The sequence below is a fragment of the Coloeus monedula genome (assembly GCF_965178545.1).
Source record: "Coloeus monedula genome assembly, chromosome: 10".
NCBI lineage: Eukaryota > Metazoa > Chordata > Aves > Passeriformes > Corvidae > Coloeus > Coloeus monedula.
Window position 1 is genome coordinate 5663848 of NC_138790.1, and position 18202 is coordinate 5682049.

Here is an 18202-nt window from a genome sequence, read left to right on the forward strand (position 1 = left end):
ATGTGCTGTTTTACTCAAGTAATGTTTCAAGATGTCACCAGCTTGATTGTTGGCCTTATCCAGGACACACGGTGTGGACACAGCACTCTCCGCATGCTCTGGGTGTTTCTGTGCCACTGCTGATTTGCTGTGTGGTCCCAGCTGGTGGCTGTAGTCTCCTGTCCAGTGTTTCTGACCAGTCTGATGTGGCTGTCTAACGTCTTCACCTTAATTTCTTTCCTAGGCTAGAGGGGGACATGGGAGCGTGAAGAATTGCATGGAGAGCACTGATGTGCTGCCTGCGGTGGCATCTCCTACAGATCTTACGTGGCAACCTGCTGCTGCCTGGAAGGGATTGACAGGAACCTCTGTGGACAGCAAAGGAACCTGGAGATGGTGATGATCATGGCTCTTCCTATTTTTTTTTTCCCCTGCCCCTTTTTTCACTTCCACATGTCTGCAGCAAGAGCAGGGCTGCTGTCAATGTGACAAGGCCACGGACATTGAGGCACTGCTGTTTGCACTGAGGCTGTCTCATGTTACATGCAAAGTTGGGAGGATGGTAAAGAAAACAGGGAGGGTTCCCTGATACTCCCTTAGCAACTATCCTATATTTTGCTTTAAAGTGAAATAAAACATATATTCTGCTTCTTGTGGGAGCCCCTGTAGAAGCTGATGCGTATTGGTTGTGCACCAGAGATAAGAGTGATATCCAGTGTTTATTATGACTTGCATGAAATAAATATGAGATGTGTACTGGGGCTCATTTTGGTAAAGGCTTTCTGTGAAACCCTTTGGGGACATTGCCTTTGGCTCTAGGTTAGAGTAATTAGCTGCCTACTTACACAGCTGACCTCTGCTGATCATGCCTGAAGTGCTTTTGTTGGTGGTGCCACTACTTTCCCTACCACTCTTCCCCACTGGCATCCTGCCCCTTATCACAGCACTGCAGTCCTTTGGCTGTTGCCCTCAAGGATAATGAGTATCATGTGAGCCATTGCAGTGACTCTTGCTGGTGCTGGATCCTCCCTTTTTCTCTCATGCATGGGAAAGCTAACTTGGTAGAAAGCATTTTTAGAGGCAACTGCAAATGTAAGTATTGGGTTTATGGCTGTTTTCACGCATGAAGAAGGTTTGGGAGGACCTCGTACAGCTGCTTCTCTAAATGTTTAACTTGCTGGCATCAAGAGTGCCAGCTGTTGCTCTTTACTTCCTCTTCTGCTGGAAACATGCTAATGTCCTCTCCTCCACTTAAAACCTGATCTTTAATATGGAAAATGCACCACCCTTTCTTACTTTCTGGCTGAGCAACACCTCCCTCTCCCAGAGTTGTGTTACCTTTAGCATTGCAAACTGTAATGCTTGGGCATGGGTGGTGGAGTTCCAGCAGCTTGCCTGCCTGGGGTCTGCTGAACTTCCAGTCCCAAAGAGGGCAGAGAGCAGCCAAAATCTGCACAGAGGTCAAGACAGCAGTATGGAGCCTGGGGAGCATTGGCAGGAGGTAGGTGAGTGGAAAAGAAAAAGCATGGCCCATTGCCTTGGGCATCTCTGGCAGCTGCTCTTTTCATGGGGAAGGAAGAAAACTACACTGGAGACAGCTTGATTTCTGGTTAGGTGGGATTGGGTGGAGAACAAAGGATTAAAGAAGCAGGTCAGCCATGGAGCTCTTCTGCTGCAAAACTTCTTGGTTTTGGTTGTTGCACAGAAACAAGGGGTTTTTAGTTCTGTTTTTCTTCCTTGTTCCTCTGTGGAAATCCTCTCCTCGCTGGGAAAAGATGTGACTTGGGATGTGATGCCAGGTGAGCTGGTGAAATAGCGGGATCCCATGTGGACATGGGAGCCTTCCTCTCTGAGGCTGTGGCAGCACAGGGCAAATCCACGTGCATGTGCAAGGCACAGATAGGCAGCAGGGACTGGGACTGTTGGCCTTGACTGGGTGCCTGCCTTTGGGACAGCTGAAACCCAAGGCCAAACTTATCTTTCAAGCTCAGATAGACCTTTTGTATGGTGATATTCCTTCTCTTAATGAGCACTGGTAGCACTGAAGAGTCACCTTTTGTGCCGGAACAAAATCTTGATCCCCTTTTGAAACGCTCAGAAGTCTTCCTGTTGAACAGTCAAACCCAGCCCTCTGTGACTAAGTCTGGTTTCAGACTAGGCAGCCTGGTTAGGCCTGGCTTGCAAGATGGCAGGGCTGCTGGAAGAGATGGATATTTGAAAACCAGCAAAGTGATGTATTTGGTCTGTAATATCTGTATCTCTGGCCACCCTCTTACCAGTTACACTGTTTTATATGTTAATATCTGAAGTGGAAAAGGGACTTCCCTTTCTTTCTTTGGGCACATGTGAAATAGGGAAGTAAAACCAAAAACAGGCACATACCACCCTACGTGCCTCAGTGCTCCCCTGTGGCTGTGTGGGAGCCTCTCACCCCTTCCTGCTTTAGAAAGGGGTAGAGCTTGCCTGTTGGAGAGGAGGGTTTGTTGTGTGTTGGGCATAGATGGTCAGAGGCAGAGGAGAGGATAGGGATGCACTTTGGTGTGTTGTGTTCAGGTTTAGGAGTGGTTTTCCAAGTTGGGTGTCCAGGTAAGTGGACACCAGAAGCAAAGCCTTCAACCATGTACTAGAATAGTTTCCCTTCAGGATAATGGGATGATGCACATGTAATGGTGTTGTGTAAGGTGAACAGAGCAACTAATCCTGCTTTTGCTGAAGTGCAGTGTGAGCCCATGTGCTAGTTTTGGCTGCGGTTTCATGTATTCTTTAGAGAGAGTCCCACCAGTGCTCAGTCTGGGGCAGCTCTGTCAGGAGCTGGGTTTTGGTGACTCTGCAGCTGCTCTGGTGGCAGCAGCCTGTTTCCGCGTACTTGTGGCTTCTCCTCTCTGTGACGTCCTGTGGCAGGTGATACTCGTCTCAGACACTGCTTTGCACTTGAAACATTTTGTGGGACTTGTACATGAGCTCTGAAATACCTGGGTGAGCAGAGGATATGAGCCCAGGACGAGCACTGCATGCAGTGGATCTGGGAGAGATGGAGGGGAAAAGCTGACCAAAACTGAAAATAAGGAAAGGACTTCCAAGAAGGAAGGTTAGTGGAGGGTGGGAGGAGACCTGGTGGTGGGATCTCACCAAGGCAGGAAAGCAGCTTGCTGCTGCTGCACTGTGGGGAAAGGCCACAGAAATTAGGGCATCTCCTTGTGCTGTGTGGATGCTGGAAGGGGTGCGAGGGGCCTTAGGGCAGATTTCCCAGGAGGAAGAGGAGAGTCCTGGAGGTGCAGACACAGTAGGAAAGCACCCAGTTCCTCGTGGGTAGCACACATACCCACCTCCAGCCTCCCTCCCCTGCTCCATGCAGCGCTGTGCGTCCCTGGGCTCTGAGCACAGCTCTTGCACGAACCACTGCGGTTGGTGACGGGCGCTCAGCACCAGCGCTGCTGCTCTGTGGGATCAGGCAGAGCAGAGCACGGGGCTTTCATCTGCCCTGGCAGCAGCAGCAGCGCCTTGGCCACGTCAAAGGCTATGGGGGAGGGAGCCAGCGCCTCCAGACGAGTGTGTGGGGAATTTCTGCTCTGCTCCCCTGCTCTCACACAAATGATTTTTCACCTCTTTGGGCCATAATCTTCTGAGACCTCTGGAAGAGCTCTCATGTTCAGTCAGCTTTTAAAGACCTCCCGAAAATGGCATAGGAGGTTTGCTGCAAGTTTCTGAAGTACTGGTGCTTCCCCTCCTTGAAATGCCTACAGGTAATGCCATGCAGAGATCCAGACAAGATAAAGAACCTGTGAACTGGGGTAGGCTTATAATTTTTAGCCTTGCACTTTGGGGGAAAAAAACCCTTAAATTGCTGTTCTGGCAGACTTCAGAAAATATTCATCAGGCTGATGCATTTTAACTAGTGATTTCTATATTTGTTACTTTAGAGTGAGGAAGAAAAATTCAGAGCTAACGCCATGTAAAAGTAATTTCCCTTGACAACGTACAACTCTGGCCTACGTGCATGTTGGACAGCTTATGAAAAAGCTTTTATTTCTGAAATATCACTGTATTATGAATGCATTATTACTTAACTCAAAAATAGATGAGGATATGTACGTAAATATAGAAGTACATGTATTTGTTATAAATCCGAGAGAGAATACGTGTTTCAGTGGAACAGAACCACCTTAGCTGAACTGGCCTGATTCTTAAAAATAATTAGGAAAAAAACCCAAACCAAAAAAACCACAAACAAAAAGACCAGTGAAACACAAATTAAAAATCCTAAAATAGTTTAAGACAACTTTGCTGGGCTGCTCTGCTGTTTTTCTTTGCTTTAATATTAAAGTGCTGTGGCTCTTCCTACATGTTATTCTAACCAGCATACCCAGGGCTTGAGGGTTCTCTGCCAGTTTAGCCTCAGGGGATACTGGTATGACAGAATGGGGGGGGGGGAAATTGTGTGCCTGTTGTCAGGAGATATCCAGGACTTTGTATCTTCAGATGCTTGTGCAAGCTTAAAACACAGTATGGTAGCAGCCAACCTCTCATCCTGTTAACCTGGAGGGGAGTTTGTGGAGAGGAGAGCAGGGTACATTGCTGTTAAGGATTCTTTTGGCAGGAAAGGAAGGAAAGGGAAGATGGAGGGTCACCTAAGATCAGCTCCCATGAGACTGTGGTGGCATTCCCATCTGAAGTGCTTAAAAATTTGTCCCTTAGAAATGTACTGGAGTAAAGATAGGCAGATTTGTTTAAATAAAATGAATGAGTAACTTTTAACCTAAAACTTGGTCTGAGCTGGATCAAAAGTCAGCCTTGTTTAATGTTGAGTGAACTTTAAGCCTGGTGCTTTTCCACTTTGGGCTTGGATTGGTTGTTGAGCAGCAAGAAGAAATGGCCTTGTGCTAGAGGTGATATCGGATCCTCTCCGAGTCTGGAACACTGTGGATGTTGTGGCACTGAGTGAGATCACTGCTGTTGGAAACACCCAGCTCTTGCTCTAAAGCAGTTAGGCATGGTGTCCTGTGAGTCACCCCCCACAGCTGGCAGCCACCACCAGCCCGTGGAACATCTCTGCTGGATTTCTGCAGGCTCCTTGTCTGCACAGGAGTGCATCCATTCTAGGCATGACAGATGCCTGACTTCTGTGTCTGGGAGAGTTCCCTTTGTGAAGGAGGAAGTCTGGTGTCTATGTGGCCAGGTGGCACTGGGTGGCAAGAAGGAGCTGTGTGTGCTTGTGAGCAGGAGCAGCCCTTGGCAATAACATCCTCCTGCCATTCCTCCATGTATCATCCTTCCTCTCATATCTCATCCATCCTTCCAGCAAAAGGCTGGCTGGTTGTGCGAGTAGATGAGGACCTTTCATTGCTCTGGGAGGCTCAGAGAGCTTTTTTAAGTCTTACAACCACTTTCTAAGACTGAGAAACATGTTGTACATTGGCAGTATGAGAGCCAATATTGAATGGAGGAGATACAAAAATGTCTGGTGCCTCCTTTACTGCTTTAGGGAGTAACTTATGCTTTTGTTGGAATTATCTGTCTAGATCTCTCCCTCCATGCTGCAAGTTGTTACCTGGCTTTGATGAAAAACAAATTTGTGCTGAGGCTCATTGTTAGTCTCCCTTTTTTCCCTTTTCCCCTCCTTTCTCAGGCTTCCTGCCCTGTGTTCTGTACCCCCTGCACACTCAGCTGCCTTGCCATGGTGCTGATGCCAGGCTCAGGCTCAGGCCGTGCTGGCTGCACTTGTGTCCGCAGCACTTCAGAGCCTCTCGTGGGTGTGTGGGGCCCAGGAGAACAGCAGGGGCCTGACTATGGCTGTGCTTCTCCCTGGCACTGTGCATACCTGGGGAAGAATGGCCACCATTCGTGCCACCCTGGGAAAGCAATAATCCTGCAGATTTCAAGAACTGCTGCTGCTGTGGGTAGTGACCAAGTTACTCCTGTCTGCTCATCCACAGGGATGGCACAATGGGTTGGCATCCTTCATAGGGAAGGCACAAAGTCCCACGTACATGAAATGTCTTAAATACCAGAGGGCAGAAAGCTGCCTGCTTCAAGGAGTGGGAATGTGGTTCAGATCCATAACAGATCCATCCACTTGTCATCTGCAAGCTCTGCTGCCAGACTTGGTTCTGAAGTGCCGACTGTAGGAAGTGAATGATGTGTTTGGGAGCAGGAGCTGGGTAGTGCTTTCCAGGCTTTACGCCTGATTTTCTGATGGGGAAGAAAGCAGGCTAAAAACACTGGGAGGAGGTGATAAAAGACATTAACATGGCCTTTATTGCCTTCTTGACCTCTCAGAATCCCAGTAACCTTTACATGTGTTTCAAGCATGGTGTTTTCCTCCCTCCAGCAACTGTGTAGGCTTGTTGTGTTTCAGGTTAATTCATGCCATGCCCACAGCAACACTGATTCATCGCTGGAATGCTGTCAGGGTGTGTAAGTAGGGAAGAAAAAGGGACTTCTTTAGCTGTGTTGTATGTGGCACCATGGAGCTGCCAGATAGGTGGCATGCTCTGTTTGGGAGCTTACAGCTGGAGGGGGTGCTAGGCTTTGCCAGTCCTCCATCCCACCAAAGAGTGAGCATTGCACATCAGAGAGGCACCTGTTTGTTCCAGCAAAGTGTTCTCCATGCCAGATCCTTAAACAGAGGACATAATCTTGGGCTTGGGTAGGAGGTACTGCTGAACCTGCTTCCCTTTCCCAAACATTTGGATGGATGCTGAGGGAAGAAAATAGCAAGGAGGTTTCAAATGCAGGCTTTCTCAGGAAAGTTGCATTAATGTTTTCCGTTCTAAATACGTGTGCAAAACTTTGAGGGTGGAGGTGTGTCTTAAGCTCTTTAAATGTCTTTGAATATGTCTAGACACCTAGATTTGTGCATTACATTTATATTGCCTATGATTTATAAAACTGAATTGTATTTAGGCAAGGTCGCTTCCCTAGAAATATTTTTGTGGGCTTATTGACAGTAGATGTATTTGAAATGCCAATACAAGGGGATAGTGTTCCCAGATGAATGTGTTTGAAAAACAGGGCATCATTTGCTATTATTACTGAAGTTCAGGCACCCCAAGAGCTCACTGTGTGAGGATGTGAATTGCTGACACCCCTTGGCAAAACATATTTGGCATCTGCTACTGCAGATATTCTGACTTTTGAGAACCTGGCCACTGCTTCAACAGTGAACAATATCCAGGATCTTGGGGTATATTGATTCCTGTGTATCTGCTGCCTTGGCTGCTCTGCTGCAGCCTGACACTGAGCTTGGACCTGGCCTTTCTCACCAGCTTGTGTTGAGTTATACCTGGCTTTCCTCTGGTCATTTCACTCTTCAGTTTAACCACTAGAAATGGTGATGCATGGCAGAAGTGGTATCAGTTAAGCTTTCCTATTGTGTGGCTGTGGAGACCAAAACCAAGTGGTTTTGAATAGTGGAAAAACATCTGATTATCATAACACTTTTTTTTTTTTCCCCTGCCTCTTTTTCTATCAGAGACTAAATAGTTAATGCTAATTTTGAAGTTTCCATTTGTACTCCATGCCTCAAGTTCCTTGCATAGGAAGGAACTACTTTGATTTATACTGGATAAATAATTGAACTGCTTGTTACATGTTAGTTATTTGCTTTGGGTTCTAGTGGGTGTCCTTTCTAGTGCTCTCTTAATTGCCATCAGGACCTGCCTTTTTTTTCAGCACCTGATGCTTTTTGATAAACAGTCTTCACAGCTGTATATGTCTTTGCATTATAAAATATGAACTTCTTAGTGAAAACCAGTTTATTTTAAATGTAATGCAGGATGTGTTTTGCTTAACATAGAGTAGTTTGAGTAGGGCTTTCTGAAGTCAATGGCCAGAACTGACACTTTACTCCTTTCTTCCAGTGAAGCTGGTGTGGTAGAACACTGCTGTTGAGTGCCAGCCCTGCCATCCTCAACAGGGATGAACTCTGGATATGTAGAGAAAAATAAATCTTGGTAGTGCTATTGGACTGAAAACCAGCAATGGTAGATCCAGACTAGTGCAAGTTTATTTCACTTAGTTAAAGATGAGGTTTTAGGTTAAATTGAATTAGATTCTTCTTTGCGCAAGTTGTGAGGAGTTACTGCATTGTCCTTGAGACACAAGAACGTTGTCCTCACCTGCAAAGGGCTGGTGTCAGGCATAGTATCCTGAAGGGTAGTGTCTCTGCAGCTGGCACACAGGGAGTTTTATTGTCCTGGGGCCATGGAACACCAATTACATGTCCCGGTGTGCAGTGATATTTGCAGAGGCGTTAAAGCGTTGACCTGCCACATGCTGTTAATTTAAAATAAAGAAGCTTCCCCCTTTCATTTTGAAGGATAAACATTGTAGAGAAACATATGCTTGGGGAGGAATGATTTGAAGGTGTAACGTTCCATGTAAAGTAGTCATAAGTGAGCGGTTGCATCCTGGTCTTTAAAGTAGGGCAGGGTTGGGGGATTTTTACTGCTGGCCTCCGTGTGGGAATGGCTGTGATAAAGCTGACTGATGATGAAAGCCTCACTTGTAAAGCCCTGACACTGGGGCTCTGGATACAGGAGAAGAAGCAGCATTTTCGGGAATTGCTACTGTTCATGCATGTACGTCTTTCTCCAACTGAATGTGGAACTGACAGTTTTAGAAATGGAAAAGGTTTTTTACCAAGAGGGGTCTCCAGGTATGTTGCTGAGCAAGACTCCCATGGACATGTGCCCATTGGGAAATGGCTTCTGTGTTGAGCTGCACTGGGAGCTGCCATGGTGGCAATCTGGCTGACTGCATCCAAGTGGGAGTGTGCGGCAAGAGCACAGGGCTGGCCCGGGGCACGCAGACACCCCATGCAGATGGGGTCTCTTTCCTGTCCAGTGCTGTTAACAAGGAATATTCAGCAGGTGTCTGTCTGTGGGGTAGGAGGTGGCGTTTAGTAAGGGAGAAGTGCTGCTCCCACCAGCTGAGGGCTTGATCCTGTTCTGGAGTTCATAAACATGCTATCCCTCTGGGCAAGTAACCCAGCAAACAGGATGCTAAGCATGGTCCACTGCATTCACTCATTAATTAGCTCAGTGTATTTCGTAACTGGAGTCCATGTTATGAGACACTAAAAGCACCCTCTTTAGCAAGACTAAAATGTAAACCTCTAGTTAGATGAAGCACTGATAAATCTGATATCCTGTGACTCAGAAAGCAGTTTTAACTTATAAATAGTAATATTATTGTTATTTAGAATACTTACGTGGTAAAACTCAAATACATGTACACCATGGTTAAGGTACTAGGTCCGTACAAAATACCCATTAGGAATTATTGAAAGAAGGGTTTAAATACTCATTTAGAGCACAGCAGTATGTATTAAGAATGGTTTCAGTGGATTCCCCCGTAAACATCAAGATTACTGTCATCTGATCATAGCACAAGTGGGGTGGGTTTGTCATCCCATATGTCATACTTGTTAATGTCAGGTGCTTTATTAGAGCTGAGCTCCAGCAGCTCCAAACATTCACTTCACTTAAGACTGTGCCTGATGTGGGCTGGTCCAGGGCCAGAGCTGTGGTGGCATCCTGCTGGGATGGTAGCAGCTAGGGGTGGGAAGCCACAGCAGTGCAGGTCACCTCTCTCCTTGGTTCTCAGTGGCTGGTGGTGACTGTGGTTCTGCAGGTGCCTGGCAAAGCCTGTGTGGGGAGTGAAAGCAAAGCTGCTGCCTTTTAATGAGGGCAGAGGGGGAGGCAGAGTGCTGCTAGGCAGAGCCACCCTCCAAAACCAGTATGGCACGTAGAAAAGAGCAGGAATAAAGGGCTGACACAGCCAGAAATGAAGGCTTCTGACTTATATTAAATCCCAGTGTTTGTTGACATGTAAAACCAAAATGAAACACATGCTTAAGCTTTCCCCTGTGCCTCCCCCCAGAATCTGCCTCTCCTGTTCTCCTGGGAAGATTTTTTTTCAGCTGTGACAGCAGCATATTTTCACAGGCACATGCAGAGATTTTTAATGGAGGCAGGACTAATGGAATGATCTATTTCATTGCAAGGGATCTGTGTAGCTCCCTAATGTGTCACCTGAAATTTAACCATGTTTCTCATGTAAAATGCTTTTTTTCCCCTCAAATCTCTATGTAAAGTTTCCTCATTCTCCCCTTTCTGTTATGTTCTGTTTGGTGGCATTGGAAATGCCTAAATGTATGGCTCAACAGATGTTTTATTTTCACACACAGTGATATTTTGGAAGGAAACCAAGAATTGCTAGAAGCAAGCCTTCCCTGCTTATATATTTACAAAATCATGATACACACAGTTGAAGTAACAGGCTGGGCTAAATAAGGTATCAGAGAGATCTGAAACTTGGCTCCAGAGGGACAGACCTTTAGCTTGGAAAACGTTTTATCACCTTTCATTTGGTGTATCAAGCATGTGGAAAGTGGAGCTTCTTCATTTGCAAAATGGCATGAGCATAGTTTGTTTAATACTGTTAAGGGTCTTGATATCTGTTTTTTTCCTCAGGACAGGAATAGGGAATTTTAAGAGCAGATGTGGTTTTGAGGTTACTTTTTGAATCCAAATTTTTTCTCTTCTTAGGTTTCCTTGAGTATGTTATTTTGAACAGAAAAATTCCTGCCCTACACTTCTATGTCTTTCCTCTTTTCCACACACTTATATCGGAACTCATTCAGCATCTGGTACCTACCACTGCTCTTTTCAGAGATAGTTTGCAGAGAGTGCTGGGTGGAGGAAAGGGTTTTGTACATTGAGAATGTACAAAAAAAAAAGACCAGAAAGGTGTAGTTAAGTATAAAATGTTCATATAGGGCAGCATAAAAACATTCAAAAATACACCAGCAAAGCTGGGAACAAAGCTTTCCTACTTTGTGGGCAGGCATGGCATAATTGTGGGTGCAGATGGAAATGCATAAATGAAGGAAATCTGGAAAGAAATGTAAATGCTCTGAGTTTAAATATGAAATAGTTATCACATTATCTAAAAAAAAAAAAAGATTGAGGAACAACTTGCTAAAGTAAAAAGCTTTTGTGCATCCACCAGAGAGAAGAAAACTGCAGCTGAATGATGCTAATGTATGAATGGCAGTACCAAGGAGAGGCATGGTAGACCAGGTGGCTGTGATTCCTGCATATGCCCCTCCCCAGGGGTTATATTTCTCAAATCATCATTTAAGTTAAATTAGAGGTGTTGTTTGGCATGGTTATGTTTCAGAGGGACTCTAGTAGGGTCCATTTCTTCAGACCAGTAAACATAATAAAAGTAACTAACACCTGTAGAATATGTAAGAACTAATGAAGAAGGGTCACATTTCAAATCTATCTGCGTATTTCCTCTTCTCTCACTTTCAGAAGTTTGTGAACATGGAGAGAGGGAGACTTTGAATTTTCAAGGTTTTGGTGAGATTGCTCACCAGTAGCCTCAGAAAAAGCCACTATAAGATGTCATGGGATGAGACTGTTCCTGTTGTGGATTGGTGGCTGCCTAGCGGGTAGGAAAGCAAGCGGTCAGGTTTCACAAGATCACAGAAGTCCCTCAGGGATTTTCTGGGATCCCCACTCTTGAATAGTGGTAATGGATCTGCAGAGGAGAGAAGGGCTGAGTTCTGAGCTTGGCTGGCTTTATCTCCAGAGGGGCTGCTGGGACCAGGGGAAACACCGAGCAGCTGCAGAGGGTTCTGGTGATTCTGGGTGGCTGGGCAGCACAGGGACAAAGGAATCCTCTGCTAGCAGAGGTAAGATACAGCTCTTTCAGATGTATTTATTCCTGCCCTGCACTAGGGTCAGCTCTCGGTGAGTCAGTGCTGCTTGCAAAATAACCTGAAGTCATTGCAGACTGTGTAGAGATCAGGGCTCAGAAGTGGTCAGGAAGGGAAATAAAGGGAGGAAGTTTCATAAGAAGTACAAATCAGCCCCACTATTGTGTTGCTGCTGGACCATGTGGTGTGAGCGTGTTCAGCGGGGGTGGCTGCTGTGCCTGCCTTGAGGGATGTCACGCCCTGCTGACGGTGCTGGGGAAGTTGACCAAGAGCATCTGAAGTATGGAAAAGCTGCTGTGCAAGGAGGAGTTGGAACAAGTGGGACAGAGCCTGAAAAAGCACAGAGAGGACGGGTTGTCTGTGCACTGTGTGCAATTGTAGAGTTCATTGCCTCGGGCTGTTAGGGTAATGTGAGTGGTTTCAAGAACCAATTAAACATGGGCAGAGGATGGGCATTGGTACAGCTGATGACACAACTTTTGCAAAACTGTTTGCATTTCCTGGAAGAACCATTCATACCTTTGTCCATACTCGTGTGGTTTGTCTGTGTACCGGCTGTCAGACACTATAGGAGACAGGTAAGGGCTGTTTGAGATGAGGACACTTGGTAGCATTTTTAGGGTTAATCTGCTGTGGGATGTGGAAATTGGGATTGCTGGGTGTTCTGTGCTGTGGCGTTGCTGGCTGCAGCTCCCTGGACAGACAGCAGCCTGTGGAATGCCAGACGCAGCAGGACTTTTCACACTCTTGTGTACTTTGCTGGTTAGACCTGAGACCGGCAAGAGAATTGGACAATAAAGGTTAAGTATAAGGGTGTGTGGACGGAATGTAGTTCCCTGACTGAAGATATCACATCCCTCACTTGTTCTCTGCACAGGATTAATTTACCCTCAGAGGACTTGCTGTGTGGGCTTAGCCTGCCAGCCAGTGGCAGCTGGCTGAGCTCTACAGCTGTGTCAGGTTCTGGGTTTCAAGGAGACAGCTGTTTGTTTAAGTATTTTTTTAGGTTTGGGGGATTTTTTTTTTTTTTGTCTTTTCTTTCTTCATACTCCTAGCTGGTACCTTGTGTTTTGTGTAGGTGGCAAGCTTCCATCATCTTTGGAAAAGTACATTTGTACTGACCACTGCCAGACAGAAGTACACACAAGCGGCCACTTGTAGGCTATGATACTTTGCCAGGAAGAGCAGATGCTTTCCTTTGCCACAAAAGAGGTTTGGTGGCAGAATGCTTGAGAGGGACCCCATCTTAGGGCACTGCTTGTACAGAGAAAATAAAATCCTATCATGTGAAGTAGTAGTAATAATTAAGCTGAATTGCAAAGAATTCATGGGGAACAGAAGGTTTCTTGAAGTGTTGTGGCTCTGCTAAAACATGCTTGCAGAGTCTACTTTGCCAGCTCACAAATCAAAGCAAAATAACTGTTCACACTGCAGTGGCATGTACAGTCAAAGTTGGGGGTAATTTGTGCAGAAGGCAAGTTTTCCAGGTGCCTTTGAGTGGCCTGGAAAGGAGAGGAGGTGTTGTGACTTGCTAGGCATCCTGTGCTGTGCAGGACCAGGAGGAGTGTCCCAGCAGGAACTTGCAGAGAGCTGTAAAGTTGTTTCACTGTAATGAACCTGCCACCTTTCTATATGATTCAAGTGTGAGAAGCAAAAGCTGATGGTTACTGAGATGTGCCTGCCATCACCTCCACCTGGGAACCCCTCAGAAGACTTTTTTGAAGTCAAAAGCAGAGCAGAGTTGTGCAGGGCCTGGAGCAAAGAGCTCTGCTCTGCAGGGTGGTAGGCTGCTGGGCACCTCCAGACAGACTTGAGGCTCTGTCCTCCCTGCACGGAAGGTCTTAGTTGAGTTTTCTGGAAGCCAGGTCTTTGCCTCTTACAAAGGGATACAGTGTGAATAAGGTCAGGCTGGGGGCTGCACGAAGCGTGTCTCAGAGTTTTGTACTAAGCTGACACTGGACAGCTCTGTTTTGGTGTTGCTCTCGATTTGGAAAGCGTTGCTGTCTGTGTGTGGCTCAGCAGAGCCCTGACAGCACGGAGGCTGACTCAGCGGTGCTTTCCCCATCAGCAAATGGCTTTGCAGTCAGCTGCTTTCACGTGGTGCTTTCTGTTCTCCACAGCACCAGGCAGGCCCCGAGTGAGTTGTCCCTACGGGGTCCCCAGCTGCGGAGGGGATGGCAGGAGGCAGCAGTGAGAGTTTGGCAGAGACCGCAGCAGGAGAGGAATCATAAATAGTGTGGAGAACCTTGGGCTTACTCCTCACAGGACAGAGCACAGGGGTGTCCTGCATCCCCTCCTGATGCCCCCCCTCTCCAGACTGCTGTACCTGTCCTGGTTCAAAAAGACTTCAGTGTGCCCTTCTAGCACATTTGTACTTAAGGAAATGGAAAGCTATACTGTCTGTCAGGGCAGGGGAAGTAATTTCAATAAAAGCTGGAATCACTTGTGTTTCTTGGATCTTTGTTGTTGTTGTTTAAGAACTGGAGGTAGAGCAATGTTGGCTTTTTCATCGTGGAGTGCTCTGTGAAAAAATAATATTGTTCCTTAATAAAGTTAAAATATAAGTTTTCAGCGTTAGGATGCTTTAATAATTTAGTATTTAGTCCTGTAAAGGATAGCATTTGTAATTTAGCTCATGTGGCATTGTATTGACTCAGACTTCCTGTAAAAGCAAGCTACTTTCTTGATTTCCCAGATAATACTGTCAAATCTCCCTTTCTCTTGCTGCATTTCCTTGGTAAAGTGAAACTGTAAAGTCTAAAACGCATTTATCTATTTTGTGAAGACTTATGGATTAAGATATGTTTTATAAAGCAACTTTCCATGGGTCTTGTTCCAAAAAAGCAGGGAGTCTTGTCTGCAAGAGTGCATTAATTACTCAAGAATAGGCAGTAAGATATTTCCCTAGGAAAAGTTAGCTTTTTCTTTCTTTTCCTCTGTTCATTGTGTTAAGCAGCAGCATCAGATTATTTCCTTCAGTGTGTTATGGGTGTATCCAGTGCTTGAATGGATCTGGTCACTCTGGTGGGACCATAGAGCAGGCAGCCTGTGAGTTGGTTCCTGCTCTAGCTGAGAGCAGATCTCAGACAAAGAAGGAAGATGCCGATTTTGAATGGGAATTTAAGTGTTTAAAATGCTCATGTGGTGTTCATGTGTTTGCTGCTGTCCTTTCAGGCCTTGGTAACATCTTTTTTGGGACCACAGGGTTTAGCTGAGGCAACACTTGCTCATCCCTAGAACTCTGAGGTTTTTCCTTAATAGGATTTCTTTTTTTCCTCCTTTTTTTTGCAGGTGTTTCTTGAGCTCTTCAGCACATCACAGAACTGTTGTGTTTTGGGATATCCTGCTTAAGCCCTCTGAAGAAATCTGCCAACAGCCAAGAATGACTTGAGTTGGAGAGCTGCTGCTTTATCCACAGGTACTGTGTTGGTAGCTCAGTAATCTCTCGGCAGCCCAGCATAGCACTATGTGCTTTCAGCAGGTTCCTCAGTGAGGAAGTTGCAGCTTGTACCTCTGTGGGAATGGCAGTGATCTGCATGTGTTTGTATCCTGAGGATACCTGGAGTCTCCATATTGTTCCCATGCTTCTGGACACATCTGGAGCAGCCATGTAGGGAAGTGAGCAAATGCTGTCCTGTCTTCTGCAATCCTGTGTGCTGCTTGTGAGGTGTTTATGCATCAGTGTATGTTTTGTGCACCAGTCCCCCCAAATAAGCCTAGTTTGAGCTGCTTTTTGAGCAGACCTCCTATTGGATTCCCCCTTTTATGACATGATGGGAGCTGGAGGTATCTGCTAGTGTGAGGCAGTGCAAATGAGGAAAGGCAGTGCTTGTACAACAGGGTCTGGCTTTGCTTTCTCTAGGGGTAACTTGCCTGGGGTAATGTTCATCCAAGTGCATTTATGAGCCCAAACATGCCTCAAACCTTACTGGGGCTTAATTGGCTTCCAGTAGCTGTTCAGTGAGGTTTGCTGTTGAGAGTGCACTCAGCCCACTGCAGACTTGCAGCAGTTCCCTGAAGAGTCACCAAAGTACCAGGCTGGTGAAGTTCCTGGTGCTCATGAACTCAGAGCTTTTTTTTTTTTCCTTTCCAGTTCTGTGCTTGACTATGTGCTTCATTAGTGTTAAAGCCTATGGTCAAGTAAAAACACATTTCTGGAAATGCATTTGTTGGGATTTGGGTATTTACTGTCAGGGATGGGAGATGAAGGGAAGTGGAGATTTACCCTGCTTGCTGGTATGATACTGGCAGTATTAAATTTGGCTGTCACTTGTGCAAGGGAATAGAAAAAAGGTTTGAGTGGCAGTGGCCTCAGATCACCATTACATAGCATGTGATGGCTGATAGCCAGCTCAGGTCTTCCTGTTTGGTGTTTGAGGTGGTGGACTTTGAAATGAGATCTTTAAACAGCCTGACATTTTACAATTGCCCCTTTGTCATCTCTCTCCCCTCCTGCTGCCCACACACAGATCTCCATGACTTTACCTGTGCACATGCCTGTGCCTGCAGCCCTGACTGAGCTGTTTCCTTTTCCCAGGGCCAGCTTCCAGTGTCCCATCTGGATGCACCGTACACTATGGTTCACATCAACGTGTTGAAAAAGTTAATGTGTGTTCTTGTGGTGATACTGGTAGCACTGACAGTTTGCCTGTGGAGAGAAACAAGAAGAAGCTACTATGATCCTTTGAAGACCAGGAATGATGATTTGCAGGGGCACAGGAGTTCAGAGAAATGGAACCCGGTTAAATCACAAGGCCTTTTCCATGAAGCAGCCAGTGAACTGGGGCAGATATCCAGAATGTGGCTTGGTACCCCCAACAAAGTAAAAGACAGCACTGCTGTAACAGCTGAAAAGTCCAAGAAAGCAGCCTTTGTGAAGGTATGGGATAAGGACAGCTCATCCAGAAATCTCATACCCAGGCTGCAGAAGGTCAGGAAAAACTACCTGGCCATGAACAAGTACAATGTAACTTACAACGGGAAGAGGAGTGCTAAGCTCAGCCCAGAGAAGTTGCTCTGCCAGCTGCGTGACAGGGTCAATGTGACCATGATTCAGAGGTCAGATGGTCCTTTTGGTACCTCTGAATGGCATCAATACCTGCCAGGGAAAAGCCTCAGTGAAACAGTGGGACACCTGGGTCGCTGTGCTGTCGTGTCCTCAGCAGGGTCTCTGAAATCATCTCGCTTGGGACAAGAGATAGGTTGGTATCTTTCTGTTAGCATGAGGTCAAATATCATTGTTTTATAACTTGGGCTGAATAGAAGTAACCTGCTGTCATGCTCTTACTTATAAGTCTCTTGTGGTCAAAAGATGTTTAAAATTAGTTAAAATGTTATCCTTAAACTTCTAAAGTCAGTAAATATTTCAGTCTAGCTGGAGATGGGAGTAATAGGTAGCTCTATTCTAGCTAGTCCTTTTGATTTTCATGATCCTATTGGCATTACTAGAGGGTTGCACAAATACTTGATACCAGAGAGCAATCTTGGTTCCTCAAGTGTTTGTTTGTTGAGAGGGTTTGGGGTGGGTTGCGTAGTGCTCATTGCATAGTCAAAAAAAATTTCATACAGGAAGACTTTCTCAGAGAAGAAGTAAAAGAAAATGCTAAAGGGGAAAAAAACTCCCTGGACATAGCCCTGAGCAGTGTGTGTTGAGAGAGGGCTGGACACAGACAGTCTTCAGAGGTCCCTTCCAGCCTCAGTGATTCTTTAATTCTTGCTCAAGGCTTTCCAAAAGTAGCACTGCTTCATTCTGAGCCATAAGGCAGTTGGCCAAATTTGAGTGGCCCAGAAGATCATCAAAAAACTTTACAGAGCTTTATCTTTTTGGACAAAGTTTGATGATGCTTTGCAGTCTTCTCTGACCGTATTTACTGGAGGTTAATGCATTAATTAATAAATACCAAAGCTTTGGTCTTTTACTGTGGATTATAAAGAAGCATATTTTGATGCCAGAGCGTTTTGTGTCTTTACAAAAAGAGCATGCTGGGGAAACCAGCTCTTCAGTCTTCAGCTCAGGCAGAAAATTCTCCGGAGCCTGCATCTCCCTCAGCTTGCTTCATTATTTGGTGTTTGGACCTCAGTTAAGGTTCATGCTTTGCTGAACTGTAGCTTCACTGAAGAAGTTTTAAAGTCTGGGAGTCTTCTCTCACGTGGAAATTGTTCACAAGCTTTGGTGTGTTCATAAGTTGTCTGTTGGATCAGGTCCCTTTGGCCTGCACTAAGCTGCAGGTAGCCTTCATCTTCTGAAACAGGTAGATGGATGGATTTCAATGCATCATTCATGGAAAACTTCTGCAAAGCCTTCAGAATCATAGTCCCTCGTGGGAGACAGTGTTTAGGTCTGGTACTTGCTCAGAAGTTCTCCCCCAAACTCCTCTGTGTCCACACGGCAGGCGAGCAGGAGCTAGAGTGAGGTTGAGCAAGTGTGTTAAAGTGCTATGAAATATGCAAAGAACAGCATTCCCTACTGGTACAAATTGCAGGTGGGAGTTGGTT

General features: G+C 45.8%; 1 protein-coding gene across 1 annotated transcript in view; it reads left to right on the top strand.

Annotated features, from left to right (window-relative positions):
* Window positions 1–238: 238 nt before the first annotated feature.
* The window catches only part of ST6GAL1 (ST6 beta-galactoside alpha-2,6-sialyltransferase 1), a 29225-nt gene continuing 11261 nt past the window's right edge, over window positions 239–18202 (top strand). Inside the window, exons 1-3 of the mRNA XM_082288082.1 lie at window positions 239–375; window positions 14999–15125; window positions 16245–16912. Coding sequence (XP_082144208.1) covers window positions 16284–16912 — 629 coding nt within the window. The 5' untranslated portion in view covers window positions 239–375; window positions 14999–15125; window positions 16245–16283. The remainder of the gene's footprint in view (window positions 376–14998; window positions 15126–16244; window positions 16913–18202) is intronic.